Source organism: Monodelphis domestica, chromosome 4 (genome assembly GCF_027887165.1).
Source record: "Monodelphis domestica isolate mMonDom1 chromosome 4, mMonDom1.pri, whole genome shotgun sequence".
Lineage (NCBI taxonomy): Eukaryota > Metazoa > Chordata > Mammalia > Didelphimorphia > Didelphidae > Monodelphis > Monodelphis domestica.
The window spans coordinates 433,002,406-433,016,811 of record NC_077230.1 but is presented as its reverse complement, the minus strand read 5'-3'; the positions used below and the strand labels follow the sequence as shown (position 1 = coordinate 433,016,811).

The following is a 14,406-nucleotide window of genomic DNA, read 5'->3' as shown; positions in this document are numbered from 1 at the left end:
CCTCTCTTCTCTGCCCCCATCTGGGCCAGGTGGCGGTAATAGCTGGCAACTTTGAGCTGGGGGAGCTGATCCGAAACCATCGGGACCAGGATGTGGGTGAGTGACGTGGGAGCTGGAGCTTGGGAGGGGATGGCCAGAGTGGGCAGAGCCTGTGTGGAAGTGATCTTGGGAGGGCTGGGGGCTGCCGGGCTGAGGGAGAGTTCTGGGCCCCGGGGGTGGCCTGGGCTTGCCCTTACCCTTGCTCAGCTCCTCCTTTTCCCTCCCTCCCCACCTCTGCTTCTGTCTACCCCACCAACAACTTCCTCACCTCTTTGCACTCTCGCCCTTCTGCTTTCCTTCAACTCTTTCATCTGTGTCCCTCTTCACCTTCCTTTTCCTGTCCCCATCTCCCTTCTCTCGAATTCCTTTCCAACTCTGTCTCCCCGTCTATCTTCACACCCCTCTTTTCCTCCGCCATCTCTTTCCCCTCTTCCGTCCTTCCTTCGTTCCTCCCTCCACCTCCCTCATCCGCCTCAAACCCGCCTGTCTCCACGCTCACCTTTCCCTCCTCTTCCTTGTTGCTTTCGCTCTCCCACGTCCCTCCATCTCCACTTCCTTTCACTCCACCTTCACCCTCCCTCTTTTCTCTCCCCCCTTTCTCTCCCTCCCAACCTCATTGTGCCCCCGTGGCTTCCCTTCCACCATCTCCCCATCTCCGCCCTCCTTCATCTCCTCTCCCGTCCTCTTGGGTCTCCCTTTGCCTTCGTCTGCCCTCCCTGATTGTCTCTCCTCCATCTCCCCCTCGTCTTCTCCCACCATTTTCGCCAATCCTCACCTCTTAACCCCCCACCCTGCCAGTCCCCTTCCAGGAGTCCCCCAAGTATGCCGCCCGGCGGAGGGGGGGTCCACCAGGCACAGGGCTGACCGTCCCCCCGATGCTGCTCCGCGCCAACAGTGACACCAGCATGGCACTGCCCGACTGGATGGTGTTTTCGCCCTCTGGGCCCTCTGGCCCTGCTCCAGCGGCCCCCAGCTCCGACCACCCCCTCCACCCCCGGCACCAAACTCAGCACTGGCACTCTGAGGAGTGCCAGCAGCCCTCGGGGCGCCCGGGCCCGCTCCCCTTCCCGAGGGAGGCACCCGGAGGAGGCGAGGAGGCAGCCCCGGGGACGGCCCAGGTAGGGGGAGCTACCAATATCCCCGAATCCTTTTCCCCTTTCCTCCAAATAGCTCCCTCGTCCCGTGTCCTGTTCTTCCTCCCCATGGAGGCCGGAGGAGCCTCTAACAAGTCGCTGATGCTCCCTGCCCTTCCTCGGGAGCCTTTCTTCCTGGGGAAGCCCCCACCTCCCTCCTGTTCCACCCTGCCCCCGACTTCCCCCTCCTTACCCAGAGCCCCAGGCACGGCCCGGGGTCCTCCCCAGTCCATGCTGTGTACAGAGCCCTCTAGAAGGGAGCAGAGACCTGTGGCCAGGTACTCACCGGAGGGAGCGCCGAAGGGCAGGTGGCCCTGGCAGAGGCTGTGCCAGGGTGCCGCAGGTCTCTCCTGGGCTCCGCTTTGGTCAGCGGCTAGGCTGGAGGAGGTCTGGGCAGGCCAGAACCACAGGCTACTGGATTGCTGCTTTTAAGCTGGGGGAAGTAGGAAGGAGTATAAAGCCAGGAGCAAATTGCACAGGGGCAGGACTAGCCTTCGAGGAAGTGCCTGGGGGTCTCAGTGGGCTCCAAGCTCGACAGGAGCCCCCAAAGCAAACTCATCTGATGAGAAGTCGTGTTCAGAAGGAGGGGGACCCTCTGAATCCTCCTGCCCTAGAGTGCTACGCGAGCCCCTTGGCTCAGGCCTAGGAAGACCCTGACCCACTGGGGACTGTGCCGGGGGAAGAAGGAGCTTCTGACCCTCTGGCCCAGGGGAGAAGCCCGGGGTGCGGGCCCGCCGCTCTCCAGTCCCTCAGGGGGTGTCTTGTAGCACAGGGCTCTGCTCAGTCATCCCAGGGGAGGAGCAGGAGTGAGCAGAGCACGTGTGAAGGAGGTGGAGCCAAGTTTAATATGAAAACCAGTCAGGGACTTCCTAGAAAGAGAATTGGCCAAAGCAGAGCTCCCACTAGATGAGGTCTGCGGCCCGAGTCTCCTTCAGCTCTGCTAGTCTGTGATTAGGAGGAGGTCAGCCAGGCCATAATGTAGAAGCAAACAAAGGCACCTGGGCTTGTTTCTGGGGCTGTAGGGAGCCATAGATGATTCCTGAGCAGGGGAGGGACAGGGCCACAGTGTGAGAGGATGAGGGAAGTGCCTTGGGGTGGGAGAAGCCATGGAGACAGACGGGAAGGCCCGAGGCTCCGGTTCCCTTCCCATTTAAGTTGCCCCCAGAGGTCCTTCCACTCACTGCTCCCAGCCCCCTCCCTCCCGCTCCCTTACCCCTTGGTGCCCCTCTGGACATTGCCTTTCCCTCAACACTCCTTGTATGTATCCCAGTTCCAGTGGGACACCCAGAGAGGGGCCATCTGGGGGCACAGGGGGATCCGGGGGCCCTGGGGGCTCTCTGGGAAGTCGGGGACGGCGACGGAAGCTCTACACCGCGGTGCCAGGACGCTCCTTCATGGCCGTGAAGCCATACCAGGCCCAGGGCGAGGGGGAGATCTCCCTGAGCAAGGGAGAGAAGATCAAAGGTAACTGGGCTGGGGAGGTGGGATGGGCTTGGTTGGCTGGGGGGGCGCGGGCATGGCGGAATGGACCCCCAAGCATTTTTGGAGCGCCTACTATGCCCGCGGGTGCCGATCAGGAAGCAGCACCCAGCTGGGGAGATGCCGTATGCATGTGAAGGGATACAAACTCTGGATTGGCAGGCGCCCCCAGGGGGAAATAGAGGTGGCTGGGCCTTTTAAGTGCAGGCAGTGGGGCTGAAGGACTGCAAGCCTCTGGGATGTATCCCCACTGCGCCGGGGAGGCAGCGAGTGCTCACCAGCCAAGGGTAGCCGAGATGTGGCAGGCTCTGCTGGCTGGAGAGTCCAGGCACCGATCCTAGGTGGGGGGCCCCAGCGGGTCGGGGAGAGCGGCAGCCAGCACTGCCCCTGGCACAGATGTTCGGGAGACGTGCCAAATGAATACCCACAAGCTCTAGCAGTGGTGTGAGGTGGGGAGGGCCAAAGTCCTCCCCCCATTTTACAGAGATGGGAAGCGACTCGGCCGAGTAATTGTCGGGGCTCCCCCGCTCCCGTCCAGCCCTCTTTCTGCGAGGCCGCCGTCCCACGGAATCCAGCAACCCTTTACCAAACAAACTCTACAGTAAGCCTGGTGGAGAGCAGAGGCGGCCTTGTCCCTGCCCTCCAGGGCTTGCTCACGGCATCACAAGGGACTGGGCGTGGATGTGGACATGAATTCTGTGGACCCGGCTGGTCAAGGAGTGTCCACGAGCGGTCAAGTGCCATAATGGAGGAAAGGAGGGCTCGGGATCGGGGGGACTCCAGAGACCTCAGCAGATGGCAGGAAGGCAGAGGGAGCCATTGGAGGAGAGGGAAGAGGGTAAGCCAAGTTCTGGAAGATGAGAAGTTCGAGGATTGTTTGAGGGATGGCAACCATCCCCGGAACACTGCAGGATGGAGACAGGGCTGGGACAGCGTGCTGATGAAGGGCCCTGAGTGCCAGGTTAAGGAACTGGGACTTCGGGGGCAATTGGAAGCCCTGGAGGGGACTTGAGCAGAAGTCTGAGAAGAGATGGTACTTGGAATGACCGCTCTCAGGAAAGGCCTAGGCGCCCATTTGCACAGGGCACTTTGAGGCAGACAGATCCAGGGGCACGCTGGCTACCCATCGTCTGAAGAGTCCCATTCCCAGTAGACTGGTCTCAGCAACCCAGGAGATTATCTGTAGTCAAGGCAGGGACGGCTCAGGATCTTGGTCAGTGGGAAAAGGCCGCACCGTGATGACTTGGATGATGCCAGAAGAGTGGCAGCTTAGCATTCAATACAACAAGGCAGGCCGGAGGATGACTGGGAAGACAGTCCTGGAACTGCCCAGAGTGAGGTGGGGTGGAGACCCTTTAAGGGCCAAAGGGGGACGCTCGTCGCTTTCCCACCCTCCCTCGTCTTTGGTTTTGAAGAGGACCGATGACAGGTGACACCTTGACTTTGGAGAGAATTGACTTGAAGCAAGCCAGAGTTGCTCCGAGTTGTCAGCCTCCGTCTGTCCTCCAGAATCATGGAAGTCCAGCGTCAGGGCCAGTCAGGACTGATGATGGCCTTTGCTCAAAGGACAATTGTGGCGCCTTCCATGTCTGTCTGGACTGAGGGCTCCCGGGCACCTGCTTCAGCCACCTTCATGGCCTCTGGAACAAACTGTTCTCTTTCACTTTGCGTTCTACCTTGGTTACTGGCAGGTTCGAGACTTCTCAGTTACCTTCGACCCGAGTTAGCCCTTTCCTGGCTGTGGCCACTGCTCTGCTCCAGGTTCATGGAGAGTTCCATGAGAGTTGGGTGAGAGGTAACCACCCAAAGTGGATGAGCAGCCTTGGGGAGGCTTGGCAAGGCCTCCCCACCCACCCCAGACTCCCCAGGCTTCGAGGCACTGAAGGAAAAAAGCCTGATCACGTAGGATGGTCATTGGAGGAAGACCTCCACTCCACTGGACCCAGACTCGGTGGAAGAGTACACAGCATTCTGGATGTGAATGCAGTAGGGTGAGTAGGTGGGCACTGGTGGTGTTCTGTGGGCAGAAGCAAGACCCTTATGGATGCCATCACAGCCCCTTTCATCTCTGAAGAATTACACATTAGAAAAATAACCCCAAGTGGAGTGGGCTGTGACTTGTGCTTGAGAAGAAAGTGGTGGTCAGTCGTCAGACTACTACGGAGCCTGATGCCAAAGAGTGGTCCGAGTCAGAGGGAGAGACCCCTGAAGACTGGTCAGTCAAGGCAGACTTCCCTGAGAGGCGAGGGGGGGGGAGGTAGCTGCGGAGTGTGGAAGATGCCAAGAGACCAGGTTTCCAGTCCCAATTCCCCACTTTTCCACGTGACCATGAACGAATGCCTTAAAGGGCTCCATGGCTGCCTCTTTGCCTGTGAAGTGGACCTGGTGATCCTTGTGCAGCCAGTGCCAGAGGGCTCTTGGGAGGCCGAAATGAGATCGTGGTATCAAGGGTTTCTGGCCTCTCGTGTTATCGGCTAAAGGTCGGTCAGCTGGGTTTCTCCTCCTCATCGCAGTCTCCGTCCATCTTCCTCCTCCTCCTCGGACAAGTGGCAGAGAGGCCTGAGGGCTGCTGGGCTTTCCGAGCTGGCACTGCCACTTTTACAAAGCTTGAATTAATGGATGGACGCCATGGGAGCGGGCCTGCCGCTTCTCTGGCTCAGGACGTTCCCTCTTCCTTCCACTGCTCACTAGAGCCTTTTCTGCAACTTTGAATTTCATCTTGTGTTTCTGGCACCTCCCTTTAGTCCTTGCTCGCCTTTCCTCTTCCTCAGAAAGCCATTGCTGGCAGCAAAGAATGAGGAAAGTCCAGCACACCAAATGCCACTTCCTAGGCATGACCCGAGGCAAGTTGATTAACCTCTCTTGGCCTCAGTTTCCTCATCCATAACATTAGGACAGCTGAAGCCTCTAGAAGGCCCTGAACTTGGACCCAAGAGACCTGGCTTCGGATCCTATCTTTGGCACTTATTAGCTGAGCTGTGTGACACGTGGCAGGCACCTTAGCTCTCAGTCTCCTAATCTGGAAAATGGGGGGAATGATACTTGCATGGTTTAGCTCACAGAGTTGTCAGAAGAAAAGTGAGCTTTGTGGTGCCGTGGAAATGGAAACGGTTGTGGAAGTGTACACCGGTACCACTCCTGAAGGCATCCTGGGTGGGACAGACCAGCAGTGGCGTGGCATCCCAGCTACAGGCCCAAAGAGGCAAGGCCACAAGTTGTTGTGAAGATATTGGAAGACTTTACTCGAGATGTTTCATGCCTGTCTTGAGTCTTTAATACCCTGCTTGGGGTTTTACTGGCAAAGATTCAGCTCCAGCTCATTTTCAGATGAGGAAACTGAGGCAAACACGGTTTAGTGGCTTGTCCAGGGTCACAAAGCTAGGAAGTGTCTAAGGCCAGATTTGAACTCGTGAAAATAAATGCTCCTCGTCCCAACCCAGTGCTCTATCCACTATGCCATGTGGCTGCCCACCACTGCTGCTGCCAGTTCTAAATGAATTCAGTGTGATAATGGACCAATGACCTTAGATAGCATTGTCCAGATAGTGCCCACCATGGGGGTGGGAACGAGAGGCCTCTTTTATTTTTATTTTTTTAAACCCTCACCTTCCGTCTTGGAGTCAATACTGTATACTGGTTCCAAGGCAGAAGAGTGGTAAAGGTTAGGCAATGGGGGTGAAGTGACTTGTCCAGGGTCACACGGCTGGGAAGTGTCTGAGGCCAGATTTGAACCTAGGACCTCCCATCTCTGGGACTGGCTCTCCATCCACTGAGACACCCAGCTGCCCCCGAGAGGGCTCTTTTCATCCCACTGTACTCTTCCCTTGGCAGCCTGTAGAGGGCTCTGGGTTTAATTCTGGTTGCCATCTTTGAGGAAGGACATGGACAGTGAGAGCTCCTCTACAGAAAGGAGACTTTGCAGTTGTGCCAAAGAAGGATGCCTGGTGGTCGCCATCTTTCAGAATTCTTCTCTTCCTTCAAAACTCAGCTCGGCTGCAGCCTGGAAGCCCTTCCTGATCTCCCTTCAAAATCAAACACTCCACATTGCCCTGGAGCCCTCCAGATGGAGCTCTCCTCTGCCCTGTCCTGCCCACTCCACTGCCCGGCCTCAGGGGAACACCAGCACCTACCATAGGGCTACTCACACAGTAGGCCCATCACAAAAGTGGTGCAGTGAACAGCTCCGGGGAAGCAGCGCCACTTAACAGATGCTTGCTTTCCGATTGGGTGCTTTAGTGCTTTCCCTGTCCTTTATCTGTTTCAACGAAGCATTTGGTCACATTTCTTGTGTGTTTGTTATGAAAAAGATGGACAAACAGGGGCTAGAAGATAAGCCAGTGAGGGAACACTGAGGGCTGAAGGAACAAGGTGGCGGGATCCTGGAAAGGAGGAGCAGGAAGGGAGTCGTGAGTGTTGGAAAGGTGGTCACGTAGGCAGGGAGTGCCTCTCTGAAGTGGCCTCTGGGCTAGCTCCTAGGTTAGAGAGCCTCTCCGTGGCTCGGGACACTGGAGGAGATGCTCACAGACTCCAGGATTCCATGATGGGGGGTGGGGGTGGAACTTTCCGTATCTGATGAAGCCACGCGGCATGATTTTCTGTAGGTTCAAGCCACTCATTCTGAGCCCTTGGGAAACATTTTGTCCTTCGTTCTGTTTCCGTGGGCCCTCTCTAGGGGTTCACAGGCTGAAAACACTGCATCCAGTGGTGTGTGGGGGAGACTAATGGGAGAGGAGGGAGCGGGACTCGCTTTCCTTTCAAAGCCTAGCGGGGGGGCTGGGAGAACTCCTTGACCGGCATTGACAGAATCTCCGCACTGGGGAGGAGAGGCGTGTGCATGTGGGATGAGAGAGCTTGCCGTGGGAGCTAGGATTTCCTCATCGGCCGCCCGGGGATGTCCTGCTGGAGGGGAGAAGATGTTACCGAGGGCTGGCCAAAGAGATGGAAGGAAGGTCGGGGGCCCAAGGAGTCGGGGGAGGTGGGAAGACCCAGCCGCCTTGTCCAGACTGGGCCGGCCCAGTCCATGGCTTTGGGAGGTTCACAGCAATCTGTGCCTGCTTCTCAGGGACAGACAGCCGAGAGTGCTCCAGGTAGAGGCTGGCTGAGGTGCCCCCCCTGCCTGGGGGAGGGAGGCCCGCTGAGGGCCCTCCCAAATCAGAAGTGCTGGTCCTGTGACAGGAAGGGACGGGGAGTGAGCTGGGCCCTTTCTCCCCAGAGGCGGCCTTCAGGACCGTCCCCAACATCTCTGCTTGAGCCGATGAGGGAGGGCAGGGCGTGTGACGGGGGGACTGGACACGTGGGCGGCCCAGCTGGACCCCGGAGGACTTGCTGCTTGGGGGGGCTGGAGAGGCCCATGCAGGCCCCAGACTGAGCGCGCTCCCCTGTCTTGCTCTCCGACCCAGTGCTCAGCATCGGGGAAGGAGGCTTCTGGGAAGGTCAGGTCAAAGGCCGCGTTGGCTGGTTCCCTTCCGAGTGCCTAGAGGAGGTGGCCAATCGCTCCCAGGAGGGAAAGCAAGGTAGCACCACTCCGTTTGTCTCCTGGGGTGGGGGGCGTCTGTCGGGATGGAGGGGGGACAGCGGGGACCTGGGAAGTCACTGCCCGTCTCTCCCATCCAGAAAGTCGAAGTGACAAAGCCAAAAGGCTCTTCCGGCACTACACCGTGGGCTCCTACGACAGCTTTGACGCCCCCAGGTAAGGAGTCCTCCCCGAGACCCCTTGGGCTCCCCCCCATTCTTAGCCTGGGCCACCGAGGAGATTGGGAAGGCGAGTGACTTGTCTAAGGTCACCCAGCCAGCAGCATTAGAAGTAGGATCAGAGTCCACACTGGAGCCTCTCTGTGTTTACAGAGTTGGGGGGGGGGGGTTGGCAAGGACAGGGAGCGCCCCGCGCTTCTGTCCAGACTTGCGGCTTGGGTGTGAGAAAGGGCCGGGCTTGGGTTGGGACCAGGAGGAGCTGGGAGAGGGGCCGCTGCTGGCCTATGTCCTCTCTGGCTGCCAATTGCCCTTCTGAACCCAGTGTTTGCCGGGGCTGAGCATGAGCCTGTTTGTGGGACGCGGGGCTCCAGCGGGTGTGCAGAGCACGACGGGGTGCCTCCAGTGTGTGCTCGGGGTGCCTCGTGTGTGCTCGGGGTGCCTCGTGTGTGCTCGGGGTGCCTCGAGTGTGCTCGGGGTGCCTCGTGTGTGCTCGGGGTGCCTCGTGTGTGCTCGGGGTGCCTCGAGTGTGCTCGGGGTGCCGTGTGTGTGTGCTCGGGGTGCCTCGTGTGTGCTCGGGGTGCCTCGTGTGTGCTCGGGGTGCCGTGTGTGTGCTCGGGGTGCCTCGAGTGTGCTCGGGGTGCCGTGTGTGTGTGCTCGGGGTGCCTCGTGTGTGCTCGGGGTGCCTCGTGTGTGCTCGGGGTGCCGTGTGTGTGCTCGGGGTGCCTCGAGTGTGCTCGGGGTGCCGTGTGTGTGTGCTCGGGGTGCCTCGAGTGTGCTCAGGGTGCCTCGTGTGTGCTCGGGGTGCCGTGTGTGTGCTCGGGGTGCCTCGAGTGTGCTCAGGGTGCCGTGTGTGTGCTCGGGGTGCCTCGAGTGTGCTCGGGGTGCCTCGTGTGTGCTCGGGGTGCCGTGTGTGTGCTCGGGGTGCTGTGTGTGTGCTCAGGGTGCCTCGAGTGTGCTGGGGTGCCGTGTGTGTGCTCGGGGTGCCGTGTGTGTGCTTGGGGTGCCTCGAGTGTGCTCGGGGTGCCATGTGTGTGTGCTCGGGGTGCCGTGTGTGTGCTCGGGGTGCCTCGAGTGTGCTGGGGTGCCGTGTGTGTGCTCGGGGTGCCTCGAGTGTGCTCGGGGTGCCTCGTGTGTGCTCGGGGTGCCGTGTGTGTGCTCGGGGTGCCTCGAGTGTGCTCAGGGTGCCGTGTGTGTGCTCAGGGTGCCTCGTGTGTGCTCGGGGTGCCTCCAGTGTGTGCTCGGGGTGCCTCGTGTGTGCTCGGGGTGCCTCGTGTGTGCTCGGGGTGCCTCGAGTGTGCTCGGGGTGCCTCGTGTGTGCTCGGGGTGCCTCGTGTGTGCTCGGGGTGCCTCGAGTGTGCTCGGGGTGCCGTGTGTGTGTGCTCGGGGTGCCTCGTGTGTGCTCGGGGTGCCTCGTGTGTGCTCGGGGTGCCGTGTGTGTGCTCGGGGTGCCTCGAGTGTGCTCGGGGTGCCGTGTGTGTGTGCTCGGGGTGCCTCGTGTGTGCTCGGGGTGCCTCGTGTGTGCTCGGGGTGCCGTGTGTGTGCTCGGGGTGCCTCGAGTGTGCTCGGGGTGCCGTGTGTGTGTGCTCGGGGTGCCTCGAGTGTGCTCAGGGTGCCTCGTGTGTGCTCGGGGTGCCTCGTGTGTGCTCGGGGTGCCGTGTGTGTGCTCGGGGTGCCTCGAGTGTGCTCGGGGTGCCGTGTGTGTGTGCTCGGGGTGCCTCGAGTGTGCTCAGGGTGCCTCGTGTGTGCTCGGGGTGCCGTGTGTGTGCTCGGGGTGCCTCGAGTGTGCTCAGGGTGCCGTGTGTGTGCTCGGGGTGCCTCGAGTGTGCTCGGGGTGCCTCGTGTGTGCTCGGGGTGCCGTGTGTGTGCTCGGGGTGCTGTGTGTGTGCTCAGGGTGCCTCGAGTGTGCTGGGGTGCCGTGTGTGTGCTCGGGGTGCCGTGTGTGTGCTTGGGGTGCCTCGAGTGTGCTCGGGGTGCCATGTGTGTGTGCTCGGGGTGCCGTGTGTGTGCTCGGGGTGCCTCGAGTGTGCTGGGGTGCCGTGTGTGTGCTCGGGGTGCCTCGAGTGTGCTCGGGGTGCCTCGTGTGTGCTCGGGGTGCCGTGTGTGTGCTCGGGGTGCCTCGAGTGTGCTCAGGGTGCCGTGTGTGTGCTCAGGGTGCCTCGTGTGTGCTCGGGGTGCCTCCAGTGTGTGCTCGGGGTGCCTCGTGTGTGCTCGGGGTGCCTCGTGTGTGCTCGGGGTGCCTCGAGTGTGCTCGGGGTGCCTCGTGTGTGCTCGGGGTGCCTCGTGTGTGCTCGGGGTGCCTCGAGTGTGCTCGGGGTGCCGTGTGTGTGTGCTCGGGGTGCCTCGTGTGTGCTCGGGGTGCCTCGTGTGTGCTCGGGGTGCCGTGTGTGTGCTCGGGGTGCCTCGAGTGTGCTCGGGGTGCCGTGTGTGTGTGCTCGGGGTGCCTCGTGTGTGCTCGGGGTGCCTCGTGTGTGCTCGGGGTGCCGTGTGTGTGCTCGGGGTGCCTCGAGTGTGCTCGGGGTGCCGTGTGTGTGTGCTCGGGGTGCCTCGAGTGTGCTCAGGGTGCCTCGTGTGTGCTCGGGGTGCCGTGTGTGTGCTCGGGGTGCCTCGAGTGTGCTCAGGGTGCCGTGTGTGTGCTCGGGGTGCCTCGAGTGTGCTCGGGGTGCCTCGTGTGTGCTCGGGGTGCCGTGTGTGTGCTCGGGGTGCTGTGTGTGTGCTCAGGGTGCCTCGAGTGTGCTGGGGTGCCGTGTGTGTGCTCGGGGTGCCGTGTGTGTGCTTGGGGTGCCTCGAGTGTGCTCGGGGTGCCATGTGTGTGTGCTCGGGGTGCCGTGTGTGTGCTCGGGGTGCCTCGAGTGTGCTGGGGTGCCGTGTGTGTGCTCGGGGTGCCTCGAGTGTGCTCGGGGTGCCTCGTGTGTGCTCGGGGTGCCGTGTGTGTGCTCGGGGTGCCTCGAGTGTGCTCAGGGTGCCGTGTGTGTGCTCGGGGTGCCGTGTGTGTGCTCGGGGTGCCGTGTGTGTGCTCGGGGTGCCGTGTGTGTGCTCGGGGTGCCGTGTGTGTGCTCGGGGTGCCTCGAGTGTGCTCAGGGTGCCGTGTGTGTGCTCGGGGTGCCTCGAGTGTGCTCGGGGTGCCTCGTGTGTGCTCGGGGTGCCGTGTGTGTGCTCGGGGTGCCTCGAGTGTGCTCAGGGTGCCGTGTGTGTGCTCGGGGTGCCTCGAGTGTGCTCGGGGTGCCGTGTGTGTGCTCGGGGTGCCTCGTGTGTGCTCGGGGTGCCTCGAGTGTGCTCGGTGCGCTCGGCCGTGCTGCGGCCCAGTGGCGCGTTTCGGAGCACGTGCATGCGCACGAGGCCAGGCTGGGCAGGGCTTTCCCCGGGAGTGTGCGAGGCCTTGCTCGCGCCTTTCCTCCTTGGGTTTCCATGGAGTGTTTTCCTCCAAGCACGCGTGTGTCTCCCGGCTGTACCCCCGGGGTGCCCTGGGAGGGCCGAGCTCCCCGCCCGAGGTCTGCAGAGGGGGGAGGAGGCCCTGCCTCGCTGGTGCTCTTCCACAAAATGGGTGTCTGTGTTGTGGCCAGTGGGAGGCCCCATAGAGCCCATAGAGTGTGGGCCTCCGGCCTTCCTCTCCCCTCCCCCCAGCCTGTGCTGGGCTCTCTCTGCCCCGCTGGTGCTCTGTGTGTGATGTGCTGTGGTCCTCTCTCGTCTGCACCTGCGCAGGAGGCTCCGGAGGGAGGGAGGGAGGGAGGAGGAGCGGAGGGGGGACCCAGACCGGAAGTGCCTCCCCCTTCTGCTCCTCCTCCCCCTCCTCGCCCCTCCCCCTTCTCCCGCCAAGGGGGCCCTGCGTTCCCCTCCAGGTCTCCCCTCCCCACCCCCGTCCTCACTCCCAGCCCCCCTGCGCAGGATGCCGAGGGGTTAAAGGCAGGCGCTTGCCCGCTGCCTCCGCCTCCCCGCTCTGTCCTCCTCAGCGCTGAAGCCGGCGGCGCTGTCCCTGGTGCTGAACCCGGCGCTGTCCGTGGTGCTGAACCAGCCCCCCCATCCGCGCCCCCCAGCATGTGAGGCTCCCTCTCCCGGCCGCACTGCCTCCCTGCCCCCCGGGGGGGTCGCGCCCCCTCCCTCCCTCGGCGCGGGTCAGCATGAAGTGGGGCCTGGGGGCCCGGACACGGGGGACGCGGGGGCGGCCCGGACCGGGGCCAGGGCGATGGCTTTGTCTGCGGCCGGTGGCAGTAGCGGCGAAGGGGGGGGCCCCCTGCCGCAGCCACCCCCCCTGTCCTCCAGCTGGCCGGCCCTGGGGCCCCGGCGGCGCAGCGTCTGGTATATCTACAGGTAATGGAGCCTCCCAACGACCCCCTTCCCCCTCCTCCCATTGGACCAATCCCTTTCCAGTCCCTCCGGGCCGCAGCCCCCCCTTCGGCTCTCCTGCCTCGGCACAGCACTCTCGCTGGGTCCTGCCCCCACCCCGCCGCCCCTCCCCCCACTTCATGGGCTCCCACTCCGGCCCCCCCAACCCCGTGTCCTTCCTTGACTCTCCAGGCCCCGGCTCTCCCCTGGGGACCCCCCTGCCTTTTCCTGCCTCGGCCCTTGGTGGGCCAGGCCCCCCCTGCATCCCCCCATTCCCGACCCCTCCGCTTCCCGCATCTCCTCCCTCCCCCCTTACACACGCTCCTCCTGTCTTCTCCCATTCACCGTCTCCATTCACAGCCCTTCGTCGCCCCCTCCTTCCCCCCCAGTGCCTGTCCCCGTGTCAGAGGAGGGGGCGTGTGTGAGTGTGTGGGCAGGGGGAGTGTCTGGAGATTCTGTGGCTTTGGGGCGCTTGTTCTCCAGCCTGCCAGCTTCTCCCCGGCTCTTTTCAGTCCTCTCCTCTGTGAGCCAGCCAGGCAGGCAGCTCTAGCCTTCCTTGTCCTGCGACCCCCGTGTGGGCTCCCCGGATCGGACTTGTTTTCCCGGCCTTATCCACGTCGGGGGCTAGCACCCAGGATGGGGGGGTACACAGGCCCCTGCATACAGGAGAGACCAGGGTGGGAGGACTCTGAGTGAGTGTGTGTGTGTGTGCAAGAGTGTGTATGTGTGAGTGAATATGTGAGTGTGTGTATGAGCGAGAGTGAGTGTGTCAGAGTGAGTGTGCAAGTGTGTGTATGTGAGTGTATGTATGTGTATGTGTGAGTGTATGAGTGTGTGTGTGAGTGTGTGCGAGAGTGTGAGTGGGTATGTGAGTGTGTATGTGTGAGTGAATATGTGTGTGTATGAGCGAGAGTGTGTCAGAGTGAGTGTGCAAGTGTGTGTATGTGTGTATGTGTATGTGTGAGTGAATATGTGAGTGTGTGTATGAGCGAGAGTGAGTGTGTCAGAGTGAGTGTGCAAGTGTGTATGTGAGTGTATGTGTGAGTGGATATGTGTGTATAAGTGAGTGAGTGTATGTGTATGAGTGAGTGTATGTGTGTGAGTGTGTATGAGTGTGTGAGTGTGTGTGTGCACAGTGAGGGCCAGGGGGAAGGGAAGGGAAAAGAGGCGCTGCATTCCCGCCGGTGCAGAGGGACCTGCAGGGGCCTCTGGAAGCAGGCCCGAGCGAAGGCCGCCACATGTGCCCACACGAGTGGGCTGCTGGGAAGGGCACATGCGGGATGCAGACGGGACACTGAGGAGGAATAACTAAGCGCGAAGGCATCGGGCCAGGCCGGAGGAGGGTCAGGAGAGGATGCAGAGGACGGCGGGCGGGCGGGCGGCCTGGAGGGCCCCGAATGGCTTCATGGGCTTCCCCAGAAGGAGCCCCGGTGGAAGATGGGCTTGAAGGGCTTTGAATGAAAGCAGGTGGAGGGCGGGATTCGGAAGCACCAGCAGCAGGCTGGGGAGGGGAGAAGGCCAAGCGGGGCGGGTGCCCGGCCTGAGGGCTCCAGGAAGGCCCAGAGAGCTGGTCACCCAGGTAGGAAGGGGCAGACCTCGGCCGCTCCCCCAGGCACCCCACCCAGCGCTCCCACGGAGCCTTCTTGCCGGGCCTTTCCTCAGGCGGGTGACCCTTCGCCCCTGATCCGGTGTGCGGGCACGGGGGCGGAGCCTGTCCGGGAGAGGCAAGAACACGCCCGGCTGG

General features: G+C 61.9%; 2 protein-coding genes across 2 annotated transcripts in view; one reads left to right on the top strand and one right to left on the bottom strand.

Moving 5' to 3' along the window:
- Nucleotides 1-20, bottom strand: part of CLEC11A (C-type lectin domain containing 11A) — a 21,768-nt gene extending 21,748 nt beyond the window's left edge. Inside the window, 1 exon segment of the mRNA XM_056826248.1 lies at nt 15-20. Coding sequence (XP_056682226.1) covers nt 15-20 — 6 coding nt within the window.
- The window catches only part of SHANK1 (SH3 and multiple ankyrin repeat domains 1), a gene marked incomplete at its 5' end in the record, with an annotated part of 47,942 nt that continues 33,556 nt past the window's right edge, over nt 21-14,406 (top strand). Inside the window, 6 exon segments of the mRNA XM_056826247.1 lie at nt 21-96; nt 838-1,015; nt 1,017-1,157; nt 2,443-2,636; nt 8,051-8,164; nt 8,265-8,340. Of these exon segments, the coding sequence (XP_056682225.1) occupies nt 21-96; nt 838-1,015; nt 1,017-1,157; nt 2,443-2,636; nt 8,051-8,164; nt 8,265-8,340 (779 nt within the window).